The sequence below is a fragment of the Macrobrachium rosenbergii genome, chromosome 12 (assembly GCF_040412425.1).
Source record: "Macrobrachium rosenbergii isolate ZJJX-2024 chromosome 12, ASM4041242v1, whole genome shotgun sequence".
NCBI lineage: Eukaryota > Metazoa > Arthropoda > Malacostraca > Decapoda > Palaemonidae > Macrobrachium > Macrobrachium rosenbergii.
The window spans coordinates 98,638,976-98,659,057 of NC_089752.1; the positions used below are offsets into that span (position 1 = coordinate 98,638,976).

At 36.9% G+C, this 20,082-nt stretch overlaps 1 protein-coding gene across 14 annotated transcripts in view; it reads left to right on the top strand.

Annotated features, from left to right (window-relative positions):
• The window catches only part of LOC136843780 (chloride channel protein 2-like), a 258,922-nt gene that overhangs the window by 204,639 nt on the left and 34,201 nt on the right, over positions 1–20,082 (top strand). For all 14 annotated transcript variants that reach the window (XM_067112503.1, XM_067112500.1, XM_067112501.1 and 11 more), the window contains 3 exons: positions 4,551–4,705; positions 19,079–19,200; positions 19,586–19,800. In XM_067112503.1, the coding sequence (XP_066968604.1) occupies positions 4,551–4,705; positions 19,079–19,200; positions 19,586–19,800 (492 nt within the window). The remainder of the gene's footprint in view (positions 1–4,550; positions 4,706–19,078; positions 19,201–19,585; positions 19,801–20,082) is intronic.

Consider the following 20,082-nt stretch of genomic DNA (forward strand, 5'->3'; position numbering starts at 1 on the left):
CACAAAGCCACAACATGTCTGAAAATGACCACGAAATGACGCCAGAAATAATTTAATTAGAACTGTATTGCACCATCGATAGGCTGACTTGGCGAGAAATCTTGAGGCAAGCGTTCAGCTTCGCAGTTCCTGACCTCAGCTTTTTTCCTCATCGTAAAGACCGAATCGATTCAATTGCGGATGGTCCCTAAGAATAGCGAACATTCGAAGACGTATCGGTGTCATGAGAAAACATGTTCGAGATCATTTCGGTTTTAGGTAATCGAAAGTGTTGCATATCGTCTCAGTTTTCATCCTTTCCTTGTCTTACTTTTGACAACATCAGCCCACAACACTAGCATACTGTTGAAGCGCTGAATATGTCTCCTTCACATAAATTTCATCTTAAACCCTAAGGCATTGCTTTCATGGCAATAGACGCACAAAAGCAACCGCACCAAAAATATTAATTACGCCTTTTTGTTAGCAAAGGTGGTGGTATCTTGTCAGTTTAGTCTTTTTTTCTAGATGCTTTGTCGTTCAGCTTTTAAAATGACTGTAAATAGTTTAAATTAAAATATCTTCTCTGTATGATACAATGCTTTAAAAATATTAATTAAACTTGTGGCCTTTGGTGGCAGGAATATGTAACAACTCAGTAACCGAGTGTCATTAAATAAGACGATAGTGTAGTGAAATGTGCTTTACTGTTGTTTTTGTGGCATTAGTTGTGTAATTGTGCAAATAAAAACTTTCTTGAATTGTTGCCGTTTAAAGGTACGTTCACACCTCGAAGATGATTATTTTCTTTCCCAGTCGTATATTTAGAAGCTTCTTCCTTTTCTCCTGATAAATACACAATGGTTATGATTTTGCACTATAGATAAGGGCTCTTTTAAACTACTGTTTCAATTCAAGACCTCATTTTGGTACTCTATATCTTATATTTAACAATAGACTGTTGTGTTATTGGTTGCCATCTCTCGCGTTTTTGAATTTGAGGAGACTGGATTATGTGAGCTTCAGTTGAATGTTTACGTAGATTCAGCGCATAAAGATGAATGACAGGATGCACACATTTAATTCATTTCAGTAATTTATAAGTATTCTTTGTATTCATCACGCATTACCATTTTCTTCACATTCGTCTAAAACTTGTGAAAATCTGCATTTTACGTGCATTAGCTATTGATCACATTGATTCTGAAATACTTGACTGTCACAGCACACTTAGTAAAATTTCCCTGTTGGATTCATTATATATGCGGTTAGGTGTCGCCATAATCACTGTTCGTTGTAGTTGTCTTCAGCGTTTCAGGTTTTCCTACAGTTGTGTCATGATTTGGGTTTCTTCTGCTGCCTTTAGCTTCAGTTGGCGGTTTTAAGAGTCGTTTTCTCTAAGCATTAATGAAGAAATTCTATGGAGAGGTGGAGTTTTCTTTCCCTTTCAAGATGCAATGCTTCTCAAGTCGTTCGGTAGAGCAACTGTCCATTTTCTGTGCTTTCGTCTTACTTGAAGCACTTTGTCTCGTTTGCTGCTTTCGTACGCAAATCGCTGTCACCCTTCCATATCGCCGCTACAGTGTTTCGAAAGCTTTACGATATTACCGTTTTTTTCTTGGAATGTGGCATATTGTGTCCCTTTACATCATCATATTCACAAAATTAAATTAGGTATATGTCAAGGAGGTAAATTATTAATTTCTGTGAAATACACGTGGAGAAGGAAATTCTTGCTATCCTTCCATGTCGTACTCCGACTTTTTGAATTAAACTTGTCCCAGGTTTCTGGGGAGGGAATATTACGTGAGGTGTTATATTTTGCGTGTTGGCTCCTTGACGGCTGGACGCGAAATTTCCTTGGGAACCTCGCGTAACTTCCTTTCAGAAGTCCCCGAAACTTTTATTAGCCTCCAAAGAGGTTCCTTCACTGTACCTTCTTTTTTATCTTCTCATGCTTTCAGAGGCTGGTCACTTTGTATTCTGGCGTCCGTCTTCCTTCGTTAGCTTTTCCCTCCGCGCCGCTGGATTTCTTTTCGTTCTTTTCTTCTTTTTTTTTTGGTCACAACCGTTTCGAGGGTTAGGGTGGTGGTGGTTTTCCTTCACGGGCGGTTTTCAATCTCAGCACTGGACCCACTTCCAAAATTGACATACGTCTAGGAATTTGCATTTGAAAGTAGAAGAATTTTGGTGTATTTAATTTTTGTTAACCTATTAATTTGCATTTGATTTATGAAAATTAGGTTATAAAGCCAGGCACTTGAGCACTTTGAGCCATTGACTTGCTATCCAACCTCTCCAACGACCTGTTTTCACTGGGAGTTGGAGTGGTTGGACAACAAAGAAGAAAGGAAGCGGGATTGGAGGTAAAGTAAAAGGCCAAAAAGTAGGTGCAGCTAGGGGCTGAAGGGACGCTGCAGACAACCCTTAGTCACGCCTACAGTGCACCGCGCTGCGTACTGAGTTTTAATTTGGTTTCATTTTGTTAGAAACTTTTACATTTTTGTTTTTTTGGGGGAAGAATAGATTGGGACTTTGCCCTGTCAAACTTCTCGTCTTGATAGGATTTATAATTGCTAGTATCTCTATTTGGAAAATACTAATAATAAAATAGCATATCTATTAGTACTGTTATTACTCATGAGCATCTAAAACATCATCTAATTCGCACTAAATCTTACGGAGCATATAAAATATAACTTACCCCTAGTTATTTTTGTGAATATCTTAATTAAGCATAATTTTACTGAAGAATTTTTCGGAAAAAATTTCTTAGTCTCTCTCTCCGCCAAAATCTTTCTGCGGTCGAATTTGTGTCTCAGCCTTGCAAGAATTTTTCTGCCTTTTTTAAATTCGGGAGCTGTCGTATAAATTTTTTTCTCCGCAGCGTTTAGCAGAATTTTATATATCCAGCGGTTGCTGTTCCTGTGCTTTATCATTTCTGGAAATAGAAGGGTTGCAGCGTTTGAGCCATGAGCAAAGGAAAGTCTCTTAAAAGGTGTTCGTCAATATTTTCTTTCTCTGGTGTTCAGTGTTTCAAATAACTGAGCATTTTATCGTAGGATATTGTGGGTAACGTATACAAATTACTTTCTGTTATTCCAGGTTCGCAGTCGGGCGTGTCTGCAGCCCACATTTGTATAAGTTTGAGAGGATCCTCGTGTACTGTGCTAGTTTTGCTGATCTTGCTGTATGAAAAAAATTTCTTGTCAGCAGGCCTTCGTTAAAAGAGATTCCCATTCATCGTTTCATATGGAAGCCCATTTTAATTTGTCAGCGGCCTTTTATTTCATATTCTAAAGCCTTCCAACGCTGAAAGCTATTATATATAGTCTGCCGTCACAGCCTTTGAGCTTTGCCTTTCCTCTGAGCGTTCATGTTATATATGTGACACGTATTGCTAAAGTCTGTGGCATATACTGTAACTGTTCCAGATATTAATTTTCAGTCTCCTCAGAATCATGACTTTTTCTTTTGTCTCACTTTCTTCTGTCGTATTTTCCATAGGAGAAAATTAATGTTTCCTAAACAGTCTCGTCTCTCTCTCTCTCTCTCTCTCTCTCTCTCTCTCTCTCTCTCTCTCTCTCTCTCTCTCTCTCTCTCTCTCTCTCTCTGTAAGGTGTTTCAGGCTTGGTATTTTACTTTAAAAGTGACCCTACCGAAACGATACTTCACAATTTATTGGTTTTATTTTGTCTTATATTAAGGTTGTCATAATCATATTGTGTGATTTAATCATTTAAGGCCGATTTTATATTCGACTTCCAATCATAGCAAGAATTACCTTAGTTTCCTTTTTGACATGACGGGTAAACACGTCCAGGTGCAGGGTGCACGATTTCTTTCTGTCGTTACGGAATATAGCCAGGAGCACAAAGTAAAATAATAATAATAATAATAATCATAATAATAATTGGACGACGATTACAGTATTTACCTTGTTGATATTTTGTAAGGCTTTTGAGATCACAGGCCAGACCGCACAGTCGTGGCTTTTCTTCGTAAAAGTTGTGAAGTCAGTATTGTAGTCAGGTTTAGTGGCACATAGTAGCATCTTTTCGTTTAAGTAATTCTAGAACCTGCTGTAACTTCCCTTATGTTTTCCAGGCACAGTTCGATTTTTTTTTTTTTTTGTACCACTGCTTTAACTGCGGTCATTGCAATGAGCTTTGTAGTTTCGTGGATACTTTCTTGGAATTACCTAGGTAAAATGTTGTGGAATTACGTGAGTGGTAGTGTACTGCATCTAGGTGTTGTCACTGAAAACTTGTATCTTCGATGTTTATTAATAGTAAGTGATGAAAAGATAGTCTGCAAAATTTATAGTCCCTTAAAATGGATCAGGAGCACTTTCAACGTTTAAATGGAATCTGTAGTCAATTATAGGTGGAACAGAAGAGTGAACGCACTGACAGTGGTCGCTCACTAAAGTTAAAATAACTTTTCGAATGATTACCGTTCAAGAAAGTGATTTCCCTGACGACTAAAAGGTAGGTGTTTGGACAGGATAGCGGCGGTAATCTTCTACCATGTTGGTTAGTTAATGATTCCCTCGTTTTTGCGTTTTTCAGATGTATGGCCGTTACTCGGCCAATTTAGCAGAGTACGCCAGACAAGAAGCGAAGCGGCTGCGGGACGAGGAGCAAAACAAGGACGAGGTGCTTTTCTCCAAGGAACTCCAGCCGTACAGGGGCCGCATTGCTAGAACATGCATCTCTTTCATAAGGTAAGGGAAACATCCTGCGAATTCCTTTGGGCCCCTCGATATCGCGTGGCATATTTCGTGTAAAGGATATTTGATCTTTCGATTTTTTATTTGATTTTATTTGGCCTCGCCAGAGGCTAATTTATTGGACACCCCATCCCATCCTGTGGGAGTCGCAGCATAAAAAAAAAATAACATATACAGGACGCCCAAAGGGGTTGAGTCACATATTGGAACAACCCCTGACATCGGTACTGGGCTTTAACATTGAAGTAAGTACAGTTTTTTATATATATATATATATATATATATATATATATATATATATATATATATATATATATATATATATATATATATATATATATTTATATATATATATATATATATATATATATATTATATATATATATATATATATATATATATATATATATATATATATATATATATATTGAAGTAAGTATAGCTATATATACATATATATATATATATATATATATATATATATATATATATATATATATATATATATATAAATCACATTTACATTTATGTAAAATAAGATAGACAAAGTAAAAGGATTGATACCGTCTCCTAAAGGAAAACACTTCTGAGGTTGAATAACAGTGGTAACTAACATAATAACACATACATGATAGCTGAAATAATAATAATGATAATAATAGTGGTAAGAACGCATACACATTGTTCCACGTTCGTTGTGTAAGTGTTTTGATTCGGACGTATCTAAAATGAGTCGTTTACATATATTTTTAGTGATCTGAAAATCAGAATAGTTCTCTAGGAACAGAATGGTCCCGTTGTCCTAAAACCTATCGTTGTAACCGAATCCCTTCCTTGGCCTTCTAAGAGTAAACCTGTTAAAGCCGGAGGAAAATACTTATAGTGTGTGTTTGTGCATGTGTTTAAAACCTAAATTAATACTGGGGGTTTTTACTGAGGCGCACACATGCATATGTAGGATACTTACATGTGCTGATGCATCTTCCAGGATATTTTTAAAGGGGACGCCCCTTTTTTTTGACAGAACTAACAAAGTGGACAGTTATTCTGCCGTTCGGCTGTTATTTTCACACCCGAATTAAAGTTCTTTTTCTTTGTTATTCGGATTGCTCAGAATTTTATGGAGGTTCTGCTGTAAGTCTCGGACTCTTTCATTAGATTTTTGTTTGGATTGTTTAATTTTTTCTTATAGACGGATTCGGAGAAACGTTTTGTGGAAATCAACCTTGGCCTAAAGATTAATCCCTTAAATTTGATTTTAAGAAACTCTGGTATAGCATTAATAATCTTAGAGCCCGTTCGAGGGGGCTGCAACACTGCCTTGTGGATAATGTTCTCTTTGCAGTGATTTGCCGAGTGGTGGCCACTTCTCATTTTGTAGAAGGATGAATGGTACACGGGAACCTTTTGCGCACTAGTCACTAATGTGGCAATGATGTCTTTAATTTATTTACGTGGTTTACTGACTCGACGGCGACCTTTTGATTTAGGGTTGCGTATGTTTGCATAAAATGTAGGTGCAGTCATTCATGCCAGCTGAAACTTAAAATTGTGTTAATGACACAAGTCGTTTCGTATCATATGTCGGACCGAGAGAGAGAGAGAGAGAGAGAGAGAGAGAGAGAGAGAGAGAGAGAGAATCGCAAGTTTGATGACATTGGCATAACATGTATTGAACGAAAACCTCCCTCTCCCCCTTTACCCCTCCCTGACTAACCCATTGCCACTCCCCTGCCCCAAACCAAGATTGCCGTCTTCGCTCAGCCACCTTCTCCACGTGGGACCCCCCCTCAGACATCCCCTCCCTCATCCCCCTCCCGGCAGCACCCACCCGACTCTTGCGGTCAGTAGAATCCTTTCCGTAACCACCACTCGCATCTCTGGAGTGAGTCAATATTCTCGGGTACTGTTTTGTGCTTATGTTTGTTAGGTAGAATGAATAGGTCGCTAAGTTTTTTTTTTTTTTTTTTACTGTATCTTGATACCTCTGATCTCTAAACAACAGAGTATTCACCTTCAGTATGCAGCAAAATACGTCTCTGTACGGCGAGTTTTTTTTATTAATTTATTTTTTATTTGTTTGGAATCAGTTATGTCTATTTTCAGTAAGAATGGAAAGTCGTTTCGTAAAAAGACAATGTATGTCTCCAATGCTGGGACGTCATTCAGCCTTCTACGGCGTAGAATTGATTTGATCTTAACCTGCAAGACCACTGATAGTTCGCTGTGTATCAAAAGAGAGAACCAACAAAAGCGAACGAAACCTGCGGGACGCTACAAGGAAGAAAATGAAAAGCCTATTAATCCTGGTGGTTATGTACAATACGTAACTCATATTGCTCGAAGGATTCCATTGACACGGTAGTGCATAAGATGACATCGTTAATGATTTTAATGAACTGTCGTCCTTTACCAAATGATCACGCCTTTATTTTATGTTCGTTTCACCCTTTCACAAAATTGACTGGAACGTTGTTTTTATTTATACAGTATATAGTAGGCTTGAGTTGTCCCTCAGCATTGTTGACGGACGTGACTTTCACCATTTACTTCGTGATGTCAAATAATCAATTACGCGTCGTGTAGAATGCTGTCCAACTGATGTTATTGATCAGAAGATATAGATGCAATGCGATGCTTTCTTTTCCAAGTTACGAAGTTGATAGAAGTGATGATGACTGGAGCGTAACGAACAAAGTTCCATTGAGGAGACAGTTTGCAGATTGGGAAATGAATTGGATTTTTTCGCCAGTTGTAACTCCCGCCTTAGTTTTCGTTATGAAATCAAAGCTTTCTTAGATTTTCATTTTCAAATTTGAGGTTTTAAAGAATTCGGCAAGTGTTTAACATTCACTCGATATCAGAAAGTAATTGTGAATATTTAATATTAGCCTGGTTAAACAAAGATAAGGGAAGGTGCAGGTTTTATTCCCTCGTCAAAATGGATCGTTTGATGAGAAATAAAACTCGATGATATCGTGAACTCCTACATTATTTTATTTTGCCGTAATTCAGCCATATTTCTTATGATTTATTATGACGGCAGGATTCGCAGTCCCGAATACAGTTTGAGAGTGACTCATTTTACAAGTTACAGTAAATAAGAACTCGAGTATTTACTGTGGGTTTGTCGAAAGTAATACGAATTTCTTACAAATAAAGTGCTCGCAAGTATTTGACCTTAATAAAAAGTACATGGAAGGTCTTGACCCACTAAGACGTTATTTGGTGTAAGTAGCAAAGAATGCGTGACTGGAAGTGTCCAGCCGAGTACAGTATGTGCATGCGTGAAGGGAGGCCTGTTCGGGACGGGCACGTCCTCCCGGTCGAAGGATTTTCGGAAGGAATTCCGTGGAGGTTCAGGACAAGTTTGATGACCATTGTTCGGGTTTGACAGAAATCAGCTGCTGCTGCTGCCGCCGCTGCTGCTGCTGCTGCTGTTAATACCGCACCAGTGAACTACACCAAGAAACCCAGCCCCACCCCGTGGGCTGGGCAGCAGAACATTAAACGTTCAATAATCGATATGCAGTGTCTGAGTCATGAGAGAGAGAGAGAGAGAGAGAGAGAGAGAGAGAGAGAGAGAGAGAGAGAGAAGGAATGCTAGGATGTGTGGGGGCTTGTCTTTTGGGCATGCAGCAGGAGGTGCACTTTTTCATGCTTTAGAGATATTGATTAATCTTACTCGCTCTCAGGACTGTGCCTGGCTTCCAAAAGCTGCCACCCCTCGTAGGTCTTAAATTATCTCCTAATTACCCCCACTGAAATTGGGATCTTTTCAGTGAGCGGTAGAGGAACGCGCTGGCATGTTGTCGGTTTCTACATTTTCCATTCAATTTCAAGGGTACTGCTTATTATTTTTTACCATCATTTATGTATATAACGAAGCTCCAGCAACTCTGAAATAACTATGAAGGCTATAAATGTAACTTTCAGGCACATGGAACATTCTACCCATGAGAAAAGTTAATGTTCGCAGAGAAATACTTTATTGGTACCGAATGAAAAATTTAAAAATCAGGCTTGCGATTTTTTTCTCGGATTTTTCACTTTCTAGGGGAAATTGTGATTTTTGGCCACCAGAAGTGGTCACCAGCACCCCCTCTCAATTATGTCTTGCCAGGCTCCACTAAGAATTTGCTAAATTGATTCGGGTGTCTGTATCGCTATTTATGACTGCTGTGGGTTATCTCACGTGCCACGTCTAGGTGTCAGACCATAACAGTGCTTCAGTCCCTGGGCTGTGTCATAGGTCACACACAGTCTTTGGTTCGAGTTCCCTTGCACAGAGGAACATATATATATATATATATATATATATATATATATATATATATATATATATATATATATATATATATATATATATATATATATATATATATATATATATTATATATATTTTTATATATTCAAATATATTTATGGCTGCTATATTAGGTTCTCATTCCTTGCTCTTTTTGTGTTTTTATTTTTGTTTTCTGTTCTGTGGACTTTTACTATGCAAGCTTTGGAATTGTTTAGTTAGTATGTATACTTAATAATAATAATAATAATAATAATAATAATAATAATAATAATAATAATAATAATAATAATAATAAAATAAAGAAAGGCCTTTGATGTGACATGAAAATTTGGACTCTCACCCTAGTTGTTGTAAAGTCTGTTAACATAAATACATTCGTGGCCGTTATTTCCATTTCGTTTGATGTTTTCAGAAATAACTATATTTCACTTCTAAATGCTAAATACAATGGCCTATTATACAGAACGCGCTAACAAATATTCTTGTAAATAGATATTGGAAATCGCTAAATTTATTCCAGATAATTATATTTAACCTAAGCCTTGACTGTGCGTACTCATATCATATTCCGATTGCAGTACTAGCCAGCTTCCATTCACTTTCCAGCTTTGGAAATATTTCGTTTGCGTGGAAATATTCTCAAAGCCGTTTGATTATTATATAATTCCACAGTATAACAAATGTTGAGTCATGACTCCTTTATTATGACTCCTTATTAAATTATTAGTTTTATTAGCACCAACAAGTTTCTTGGTATGTTAAAATATGTGTATCATAAACATTTTGCTAGTTCCATGTAGTAATGGAAAAGTCCAATTTCCAGTTTCTGTGTTGCTGAGCATTTTTTTTCTTGGTGGTAAACATTTCATTCTCGAGAAGGTTTTTTGATTAGTCTTGCTGTATGTCTATCAGGTGAAGGTGAAGGTTACTCAAGACTGTCGCCCCTTATGATTACAAATATTGATCAGTCTAAATCTTCAGACTGACACTTCCCTTTTTCCATTTTATAACCAGTTAAAATACCCTTATTATTATAACCTCTTTAGTAACCTTGATTATGACAAAAGTTCAGAGTATGTCCCACAACTATCTCTTAAAAGCGGAATGTTTGTAATGATGGAAATTAGATAATACTTTCATTGATAATTGTCTTTTTACAGCAGCAAAGTTAAGTTGTGCGATTATTATTATTTTTGGAAAGGCTATTAGGCTTATAAATAATTATAAATAAATTATAAATAAATTCAATTATAAATAAATTCAATTTATTTATAATTGTGAAAATTAGTCTAATGATGAATAAATTGCTACCTTGGCAATTCTTTATTTCTGAAATAGCTGGTTTAATCATGGTATATCATCAGCGTTTCCCTGCACCCTTTTCATAGCTGTGATGGTAAGATTAACATTTCCTAAAGCATTTGTAGCAACTGCTTCAGTGAAAAACTACTCGAGGACATAAAGGGTGAAGCCAACAAGAAGAGTGAATCCGTTTCCTCAAGTTCATTTGAGAAAATTTCCACTTAACGACGTATAAAAGAAATATCACTCAGACGTTGGGTCCACTAACCTCCTTGTAATGCGGCGTCTCTTATTTTCTTGCCGGATTTTATCAGCTTTTGGGTGCATTCCAAACGCACTCGTAAAACTTACTTTTTTTCATCACTGTGTAACAAAACACACACTCTCTCTCTCTCTCTCTCTCTCTATAAACCAAAGGAAGCTGGACTTCTCATTCGTTTAATTCCTTATTGTGTCGCTGAACATGGTTTACAAACACAAATTTTTTCGAGATGCGTATAAATATCCATGTTTTTCTGAAGTGCAAAAATTATGTTCATGTGATAATCTGAAAATTTTAAGGCCTCTCTGGGGTTAAGCTTTCTAAGAGGAGTTTTAGGAAACGGACAAGAAAGGGTGTTACAGCCACATGTTCACGATTTGCACTTCAATACTAACGTACCAACAGGCGATGATTTTGCAATAATATCTGAATTAGATCCTACGCCATAGGTAATGTAATCCTAGGGCTCTTTAGGGAAAGTAACTTTGCCACTTGTGGTTCACCTGCTAAGGAGGTCAGTAGTACTGTAAATGCAGTTTATAATTATAGGAACGTTTGGAGACAACTCTTATTTGTGTGTCATGGCTTCCCGGAAATTGATTCATGAATAGTATTAAGGAATGAAGGAAATATTAAGGTATAAAGGAAACGTATTTTGGTGAATGGTAGGTACGAATGCTTCTTATCTGTGGAATTGGTGTTAGATGCAGACAAAGGTATAGTACGTAACCAGAATGTGACAAGAAAGAGATTCTGTTTATTTCCAGTTATTCATAATTCGGTACTGAGAAGTCTTCAGATTTTTTGTACAAGTGGAGCAGGTTATGTTGCGCAAGAAATAAGCAACTTATTCTTTCCGTGTTCGTGTCCCGCTTTAAAGTGATTGATTTTACCAATCAGATATTGCTCTCTCTCTCTCTCTCTCTCTCTCTCTCTCTCTCTCTCTCTCTCTCTCTCTCTCTCTTGTTCTAATCCACTTCTTTCTTGTCCTTAATGTTTCGTCTTGTATCCCCAACATGCCCTACATACTCCTGCCGCCTCGTTGTAATTTTTTATTTTTATTTTAGTCACCTCCCCACTTTTGTATTCATATACCTTCCTCTTGTGGTTTCTGTTTTTTCTACATCAAACTCTTCTGCCTCCATATCTTTTCCCCGTCATTTTTTTCAAATCGTCAATGGCCCTTTCCTCATTGTCCTTTTTTTTTTTCCTTTCACTATCTGTTTTTCTACTATCTGGCGCTATGTTATCATTTCTTTTCACATATTGCCTTTTCATCTCTGTTCTGCCTTCCCTGTACTTCCATGAAAAGGTGATAGCCCAGTGATCTCCTACTGATGCAAATAAGAGAGATCAGAATGTCCCCTCGGAGATTTCACTTACATAACTTGGGGCAAGCTGCCTGGTTTTCGAAACATTATTTTACTTGGTGTTTCTTCATATTTCATTTTTATCCTTTTTTCGTTTTGAGACTGTGACACTCATATCATTTCTTTTTTCGCATATTTTTTTAATAGTTTAATACTAATTATATTTTTTTTCTCACTGAGGGACAAAGAAATGCTTAAAATAAGGGTTTATAAATGTCTTCATAAATATGCCAAGTTTTATTGTGAAGGTATGTTTCTCCGGGGTCAACATCTTGATTTTATTTGAGCGCGTTATGACCCTCTTATGCCACTTGTTTCATAGTTGCCTGGAGTTCTCAGGCCTTTTCTACTTATTTACTTTTCTCGCGCACTTTATTTTAGCTGCCTGGAAGTCTTCCCTTAACGATGTAATCGTGATGCAAGAATTGTTATGTCTAGGTCTGCGCGGGCGATGCCACGATGGATGGAGATGACTCGCCCTTGTGCTCCGTCAATGACGAACGATGAATGGCTGTTTGTGTATTGCCATGGGTGGTGTTGTTTTGTACATTAATCATGAACAGACCGTCTCGAGAAAGTAGAAATTATTATTTATACATAATTCTTAAGATATTTTAATCTTGATGCTACGCATATATTGTATTCTAATAATGTCTTAATATAGCATCTGCTTTTCAAAGGTGACACAAATTTTCAGACTAAACATCTTGTTTGTACGCCTTTTCCGTTGTAACTGTTCGCACGTGGAAGTTTTAAGCTTTCCTTTGAGTATTAAACATCCTGTGTTATATTAAAACTAAAACCCTGTGTAAGTGGACGTGGACAAAAATGAAGGCGTCAAAAACCATCCTGAAATTTAAAATATTGTCGATTAACTAGAAAATCAAACATATTTCACCTTGCCAAAATAATCTGCGTATACATACATATGTTATTCCAAGGGAATGAAACAAATGCGGGAGCGAGAAACTCAGACGAGTCAGATTTGAGGCGATCTTTTTGATATGATAGAAAAATGAAAGCGTTGACCTCGATTCCTTTTCCGTGCGGGGAGTGTTTGTTCTCCAGGAAGTTTCTCTACCCTTGGAATGGCCGCTGGTCCTCCTTTAATTTTTGTCTATCATTTCTCGGAACGGTTTTGTTTAATGTCAGTTTTATTGCTGTTCATGCAGGTGTCATTTAGAATAAGAGGCTTCTCGTTTTTTGTCAAACGTTGCCGTTTTGCCTTTGAGACCCTTAATTTGGTGCAGTATGCGCGTGATGTTTTAAAAGCACTTTGCCCGCACATTCTCTTATAACTCACGAGCTTTTTCTTGTTGATAACTTTGTATAAATAATATGGAATAGAGTATATGTAATGCTTTTGTGCTGACATTTCTAATTTACTCTCTAAAGCTCTTGGTATTTCGTTTTTTTTTTTTTTAATACGTCGATACTTTCCTTTCGTATGAGGCGGTATCAGTCGTTAATTGCGCTTTGTTTTTCAATGTAACGTTTACTTAAGTTTTGCAGCATTGTATTTATCCTTTTCAGGTAGTTTTTTTTATCTTAAGTTATTCTAAGTGTGCAGTTTGCCAAAGCATGCAATTTCACGTTTTACGTACGTCTGGTAAGCGCTTCATGTCTTCGGCAATATTGTTTGTTTTGGCAATCTGTGTGTACAAATTCATAGTATTAATTCGTTGACAGTAATTTATAATTAACGTACAGTGTAAAGACAGTGCATTCAAGAAAACTGCTAGGAACAAGGAAGCCAAAATGTCAACCGTTTTCGTAGGGAATATAATCAGTAATCGCCAATATATATTTGTTTGCTTGCTTTGTTGTTACCATATGATGATGATAATTCATTTTAATGCACAGTATGCCTCTTGATGACCTTAAGTGTGTGATAACCAACTAGAGTACCCAGAATACTTAGGCCAAATTGCCAACATTAGAGAAAACCTGGCTGTAAATTTAACTTTGTCTTTTTCTCATTTTCTTGCATTTCAAATTAGGTAATTTTTCCCCCAAACTGAGCCCCTGGTAGATTATTTTTGCAGTAACCTTTGTAATCCCTCTTACTGAAAAATTGTTTCTGATAACATTTATTTAGGAAGGAAATATGCATTTTTTATGAATATTCATTCTTAAACAGGTCTATATGCTCTTGGTAGGCCCCATCACGTGATACAACAGTTTTAAATCTGTTCGCATTATAGCAGTAGGTAGGACCGATTGATTCTGTATTGAAAACTGGCGTCACAACCGCCATGGTTCTTCGACGCTGCCCGGTAGGAAAGAGCCAGTCGATCTTCCTCTTCAATAACGAACCACTAATGGATCCGCGCTCTGGTTTCCAGAGAAAGTGTGCCCAATCCTGTCCTAGTCGAGCTTTCGTTGTTTTTATTTGAGAAGTTAACGTTCGGAGACTAGATATGTGGAGTTCGTGTCTTATCCGAGGATAATAACATCGTCTCACCCGAGTCGAGCTTGTGGAATCGGAAGATTCTGAAACACGTTCAACAGGGAAGTTTTGTTCAAAACTGCAAAGTTATTGGAAATCATAAGTCATTACTTCGGTAGCTGTGGGGGTATTTTTACTCTAGGAATTATGTCGCGTGGTTCCCGTTAGTTGATACATTGATTCATTGACTGTCAGGGAGAGGGAGAGAAAGTCCATCCGTCGCTTGTTTATGTTTCTATACTTTTATCGCTATGTTGTTGTTCTCATTTATAATATATACTGTAGATAGAAGGGCTGCGAACAAGTTAAATCTACATCAATAGTTACTGTTACCTTTCGTACAGCCGCCAAGCTGTTCATCTATTTTGCGAACGGTTCATTGTCATTAACGGTTTTTCCCAATAATAATTTCCTTTATGTACTTGGAAATTTGTTAATGTACTTTATAATGCATATCCGTGAAATGCTTCACGCACCTTTTTTGCTAAGATGTCGCTTTCGTCATGTTTAAGTATAGATTTTGTAACTGAGGCTGGCGTTTTAAAGTTGCTTAGTAGCCTACCTTCGCAAAAAAATCCTTCTTTTGCTGAGGTTAATCACATTTTGTGATTAATTAAAATTCAGATAGTAGATCATTTTTATTTAATATATTATAATTCTGTAACAAACTGAGGTTTCCTTAGTACCTTTGCTCTGTTTACTAACGTATGGTTTAGGAATTCTGTACTGAAGCGGTTCAGTGTCAGAAGGAAAGAAAATCAAATATAATAAAGAAAGACGCTAGGATGAAATGATTCAACTGAACGAAGACTGACTGCAAATTATTTTATAAAGAGAGTGATTTAAAAGGGAAGGAGCAGTATATGGGTTCGTGCTTTAGAACATGAGAAAGAACAGTTTTTTGCTTGTAGACCGAGTCAAACATTGTAAAGAACGGGAGAGAACGATGACAACATAATTAAAGATAATTTCAAGTACCGTTAGCGAAATTCTTTGAGCGCTTGTTTTATTCATTCTGCAGTAAGAGTTGAATACGGTTTTGTATTTATCACATTTGGTTAGCAAATAATTCAAATTTTATTCGTTATTGTTGGCCGAAACAAAGCTATGACGCCATCACCTGAGTAGCGGTGGGCTGGGAAATTTGAAATGTGTTTCAACATTTTAAAAACTGCTTTCAGATCATCACTTTTCATGAAGCTGAATCGGGCGAAGATTCGTTTGATTTCAACTGTATTTTTAAGTAAATACGTTGATAGGTTCTCATTCACATAAACTTGTTAATCACTTGTAATGTATGGAATGCGTTCACTATACTTTTGAAAGTTGCGAAACCTCATCGTTGCATTTTTGTCAGCCGGAGTATCTCTACTAGATCGATTCTTTTGTTAACCATCATTGACATATTAGCGAACAAAGTTTGTACGAGCATTGAGGAAGTAATAGTGTTCTGCCTTAGGAAGAATTAATTAATAGCCCATGGATTCTTTTGTTTTTGAAGCCTTTTATTTCGGTCTTCTGTGTGATTGATGTTAGCTTTTATAAACACGCACTCTCATGCATAACTTTGTCATTATTCCTTCAAACATGACTGCGATCGCGTTTCATTTTTTGTTCTCTATTTTTTTTTTTTTTGTATCGTATAATTGTTATAATTTATTTATGTTGGGTCGTTATTTTCTTCGTAAAAGTTTAGTAGTCTTCAACCACACTTCGCACTGCACACTGACACGTGCTTTAATTTTTCACTTCAGCATTAAATGACCTCAGTCTAAAATGTTCTCTTGGAAATTCGATGCTGATATATCATTGTCTAATGTGCAGTAGGTATTTTATTCTACGCCTCCACGTCATTTTTTCCCGTTAATTTTCTCCCAAGATCTTTTTCCAACACTGTCTAAACGTGGCTTGTGAATACATGTTTGTCCACAGTACTTAGAATCGATCTTTGCCGTATCATAAAAATATGCTAAATTGTTTGTTGTGGCTAGCCATGAAAGTACTTAGCTTACGCCATCAAAACTATTTTACCGGTAGTATATGGAAGTTAATATACTGTACCCCACAACTTTCCCCATATGCGTTCTCTCTTGAGACACCTCTCACTGTCGATTTGTTCGCTGTTCCCTGAACTTTTTATATACTGAGTTATTTGTCGTATTCATATAGTTTTTTATTTGCCTTCGCTTGTGCAAGGCGGATACAGCGCTTAGTGAATATCGAGGAACTTTAGCACCGTATTAGATATCGCTTAAAGCTGGTGGTCTCAGTTTTAGAAGGTGTCAGGGTCTGTGGACCTTGGAAGGTGTTATCCTTCCGATTCTCTGCGTTTCTCTTCTGGGAAGAGGTTGCTTGCCCCAGCGGCAACTATCTGCAGTGGAGTTGAAGTCAGGTACATAAATCTCAGGTCTGCTTAGCATACGTACATTGGATTTTAATTAAACTTGTATATATATATATATATATATATATATATATATATATATATATATATATATATATATATATATATATATATATATATATATATATATGCATGCATGTATATGTATACACACACACATTATATGTATTTATATAAATATGAATATATATATATTTGTGCATACATATACATATACATATATAGTGTGTATATGTCTGCAGTAAAACGAGACCATGGCCTCGCAATGAGAGTAGAATGACGAGAGGAGGAATTTGTGCATCGAAAGGATTTTCGAGTCATGGCAGAGCTTGCGCAGAGGAAGAGAGGCGGTGTCTGCAGAGGCCTATTGTTCTGAGTATGAGCCAAAAAAGGTGGCTGCGTGCACCGGTCATTATTTAGGTATACACGTGCAGTGTAGTAATAGTTGGCTGAGTTAAGATTTAAGGTCAGTTGCATATTGATCGCACTCATCTTCAGGAGGCCGGGGGATTGAGGGGTGGGGCTTTGCCGAATGCAGCAGACTAGGGATGGTTGACCTCGAATGCCATTGACCTGAGTCGTCATGTGACTCGACTCGTACCTGCAGCTGTGTTGTAATGTCAACCAGAGGCAGCGAGAGGTTCATTAGCTTGTGGTATAAAATAACACGTATGTCTTTCCCTTGTTAAATGACGCCTCATTATCTGTATTTTCACGTGAGTTGGAGGGGACGGGCGTTAGTCATGGATAGTATTGCAGCTTTACGTGGTATGATTTGTATTGGTATTGTAGTTACAATGACGTAGTTATACTATATCACCATGATTTGTGTTAAATTTTTTGTGATTGGGTCAATATAAGTTATCAGCGCAATGATTAGACTAATTAACTTGTAGTCGTTTCTGGATTGTCGAGTTGTTTATTAATCTTATTTACATATTATTTTTATACTTGTATATAGTAATAGGCTCTTTTGTAATAATGAGACTTAAGGTACGGAATCTGAAGGTGCTTCGTGTACTTGAAGGAAAACCCCGAATAAACTTCGGAGGAAGCAAATCATGAGAGTAGAAATTCGCTAGCGGACGAAAATAACACATGCTATGAAGACAGGTAAGCGAAGCGATAGTAAGAATGTTAATAAACATTAAGGATGGCAGCAAAAAAAAAAAGTAAATAAAAAAGTAATGGAGGGAATACAAATGTGCTGTCGTCATGGAGTCATGTTCCATTTTGGCTGTGAGCTCCTTCGAACTCCAGCTGTCGCAGCCTTTTTACCTTAAATTTTGCGGTATTGATTTGCTGCCGTTGCAGGTAGTAGGAATACTGTTGGAATTCATGGTAACTCATAGGCTGCCATAGTGTAGGCTACGCCCTATTTTCCACGAGTTATTGTGACCTCTCGGCTTTTTTCTTGTTTTGCATGGCACTGGAAAATCTGTAGTTAAGTGCGTTTGTCCTAGTGCTGATATATTCAAAATGCCACTGGTTAATTATGCCAACTAACTCGAGCTGTTTCATTATCCAACAGTATTATATATACACACGTAACCACACGCACACACACACATATATATAATGTGTGTGTATAAAACTTCTATTGTAATGTTTAATAATGGTACTTATCTTTAGTAAAAAGACAAGTTAAATAAATCCCCACATTTTTCATGACAATCTGTATTGTTGTTTGGAATATTAATGAAGAATACATTTTACATTTACGTAACTGAAATACAGTGCAGTGAAAGGACGTGGGACATGCCACTGAAAGACGGAATTCCTCTTTTTAAGTAAAAGGGAGCAAACATTTATTTCGGAACAATGAACCCATTAAGTTTTATGCGTATAATGCTTAAATCATAGAAAGGGAGTGGTATCACATACATAATCATTCAAATTTTGACACTTATTAGTCAGAAAATAGAAGGAAATATAATTCTGAAAATAATTGGATCAGCAGGACGATTTTATTTAAGAGAACACAAATAGAAAGACGACTGAAGGTAGCAAACGCGATTTAACTTTAGTAGATTTTTCTTATTATTTTGTGTAATGTAAATTTGGTTGGCATGTATCGACAAGATTAATTAAAGTTGAACATTCTATTCTATATACAGGTAACTGGACTTGCAGTGATCTGTAGTGTTAAGTGCTGGTGTACCTCGTAAACTTACAGTGTTTGCCCCCATGTTTTAATGAAGTAAGAATCTTGTATATCATTTATGAAATGGAACAGGATTTGTTGTTGAGTGAAACGCTCTATCATTTCAGACCGATTTGGGACCATACATTTGCCCGACTTGGGGAAGACTGGGTCTTCCTCTTCATCTTGGGCACTGTCATGGCCACAATTTCCTTCAGTATCGATGCCATCGTCCTTGTTTGTTTTGGGGGTAAGTAATTTTTCTTTTTTATTAAAGCCAGCAGTTTTGAGGAAGTTTATTTTTAAGTTCAGACATACATTACGAAATTCTTTGTAAGTGGAAGGCAGAAAGTTTACAATTCCAAGCGATGAAAGTGAGGATTCATGTTTGACTGCTCTTACGAAGTACGAGAAATAGTTTTGATGTAAGGTCTCTGAAATGCACCGTTTTATAGGCATGTTTAGCTGAAATAGATCTTGTAAAATATGACTCATACAAACGATAAATCTGTATGATTTGTTTGTAAATTTTCCATCAGCCATTTGCATTGTTACAGCAAATGTACTGAAGTCATAAAATAAATATTGCCTCTGTGGTCAGCACTGTATATTACAATCTCCACATTTTATTGCAGGCCGTATGTATCTACAAACATTTCTAGGTACTATCCACTGGGGTTTGCAATTGTTCTGCTGGGTAACCGTACCGACACTGCTAGTTATATTTTCCGCAGCCTTCTGCCAATGGATGGCTCCCTCAGCAGCTGGCTCGGGTATACCCGAAATGAAAACCGTACTGCGAGGGGTTGTACTTAAGGAGTACCTAACGTGGAAAACCCTCGTTGCCAAGGTAGAAGATGCTAAACTTTTTTCCCCCCTTTCTGTTTCGTAACGCAGTGAGCACGACAGTGTACAGTAAGTTGCTGAGAGAATAGATTGATGCATGTAGATTACTTTCTCCTCACTATTTTTAGAAATTATACATATGTCATATGATAGTAGTGTACTTTCCGTAGAACTGCACGGAAATCGGTTTAGATGTTTTTGATAGAATATTTTTTATGCAGCATTCATTCTGAATAGCGTAGCCGCGCGAGAAGCGCAGACCGACGACATTTATTTTTACATTGAT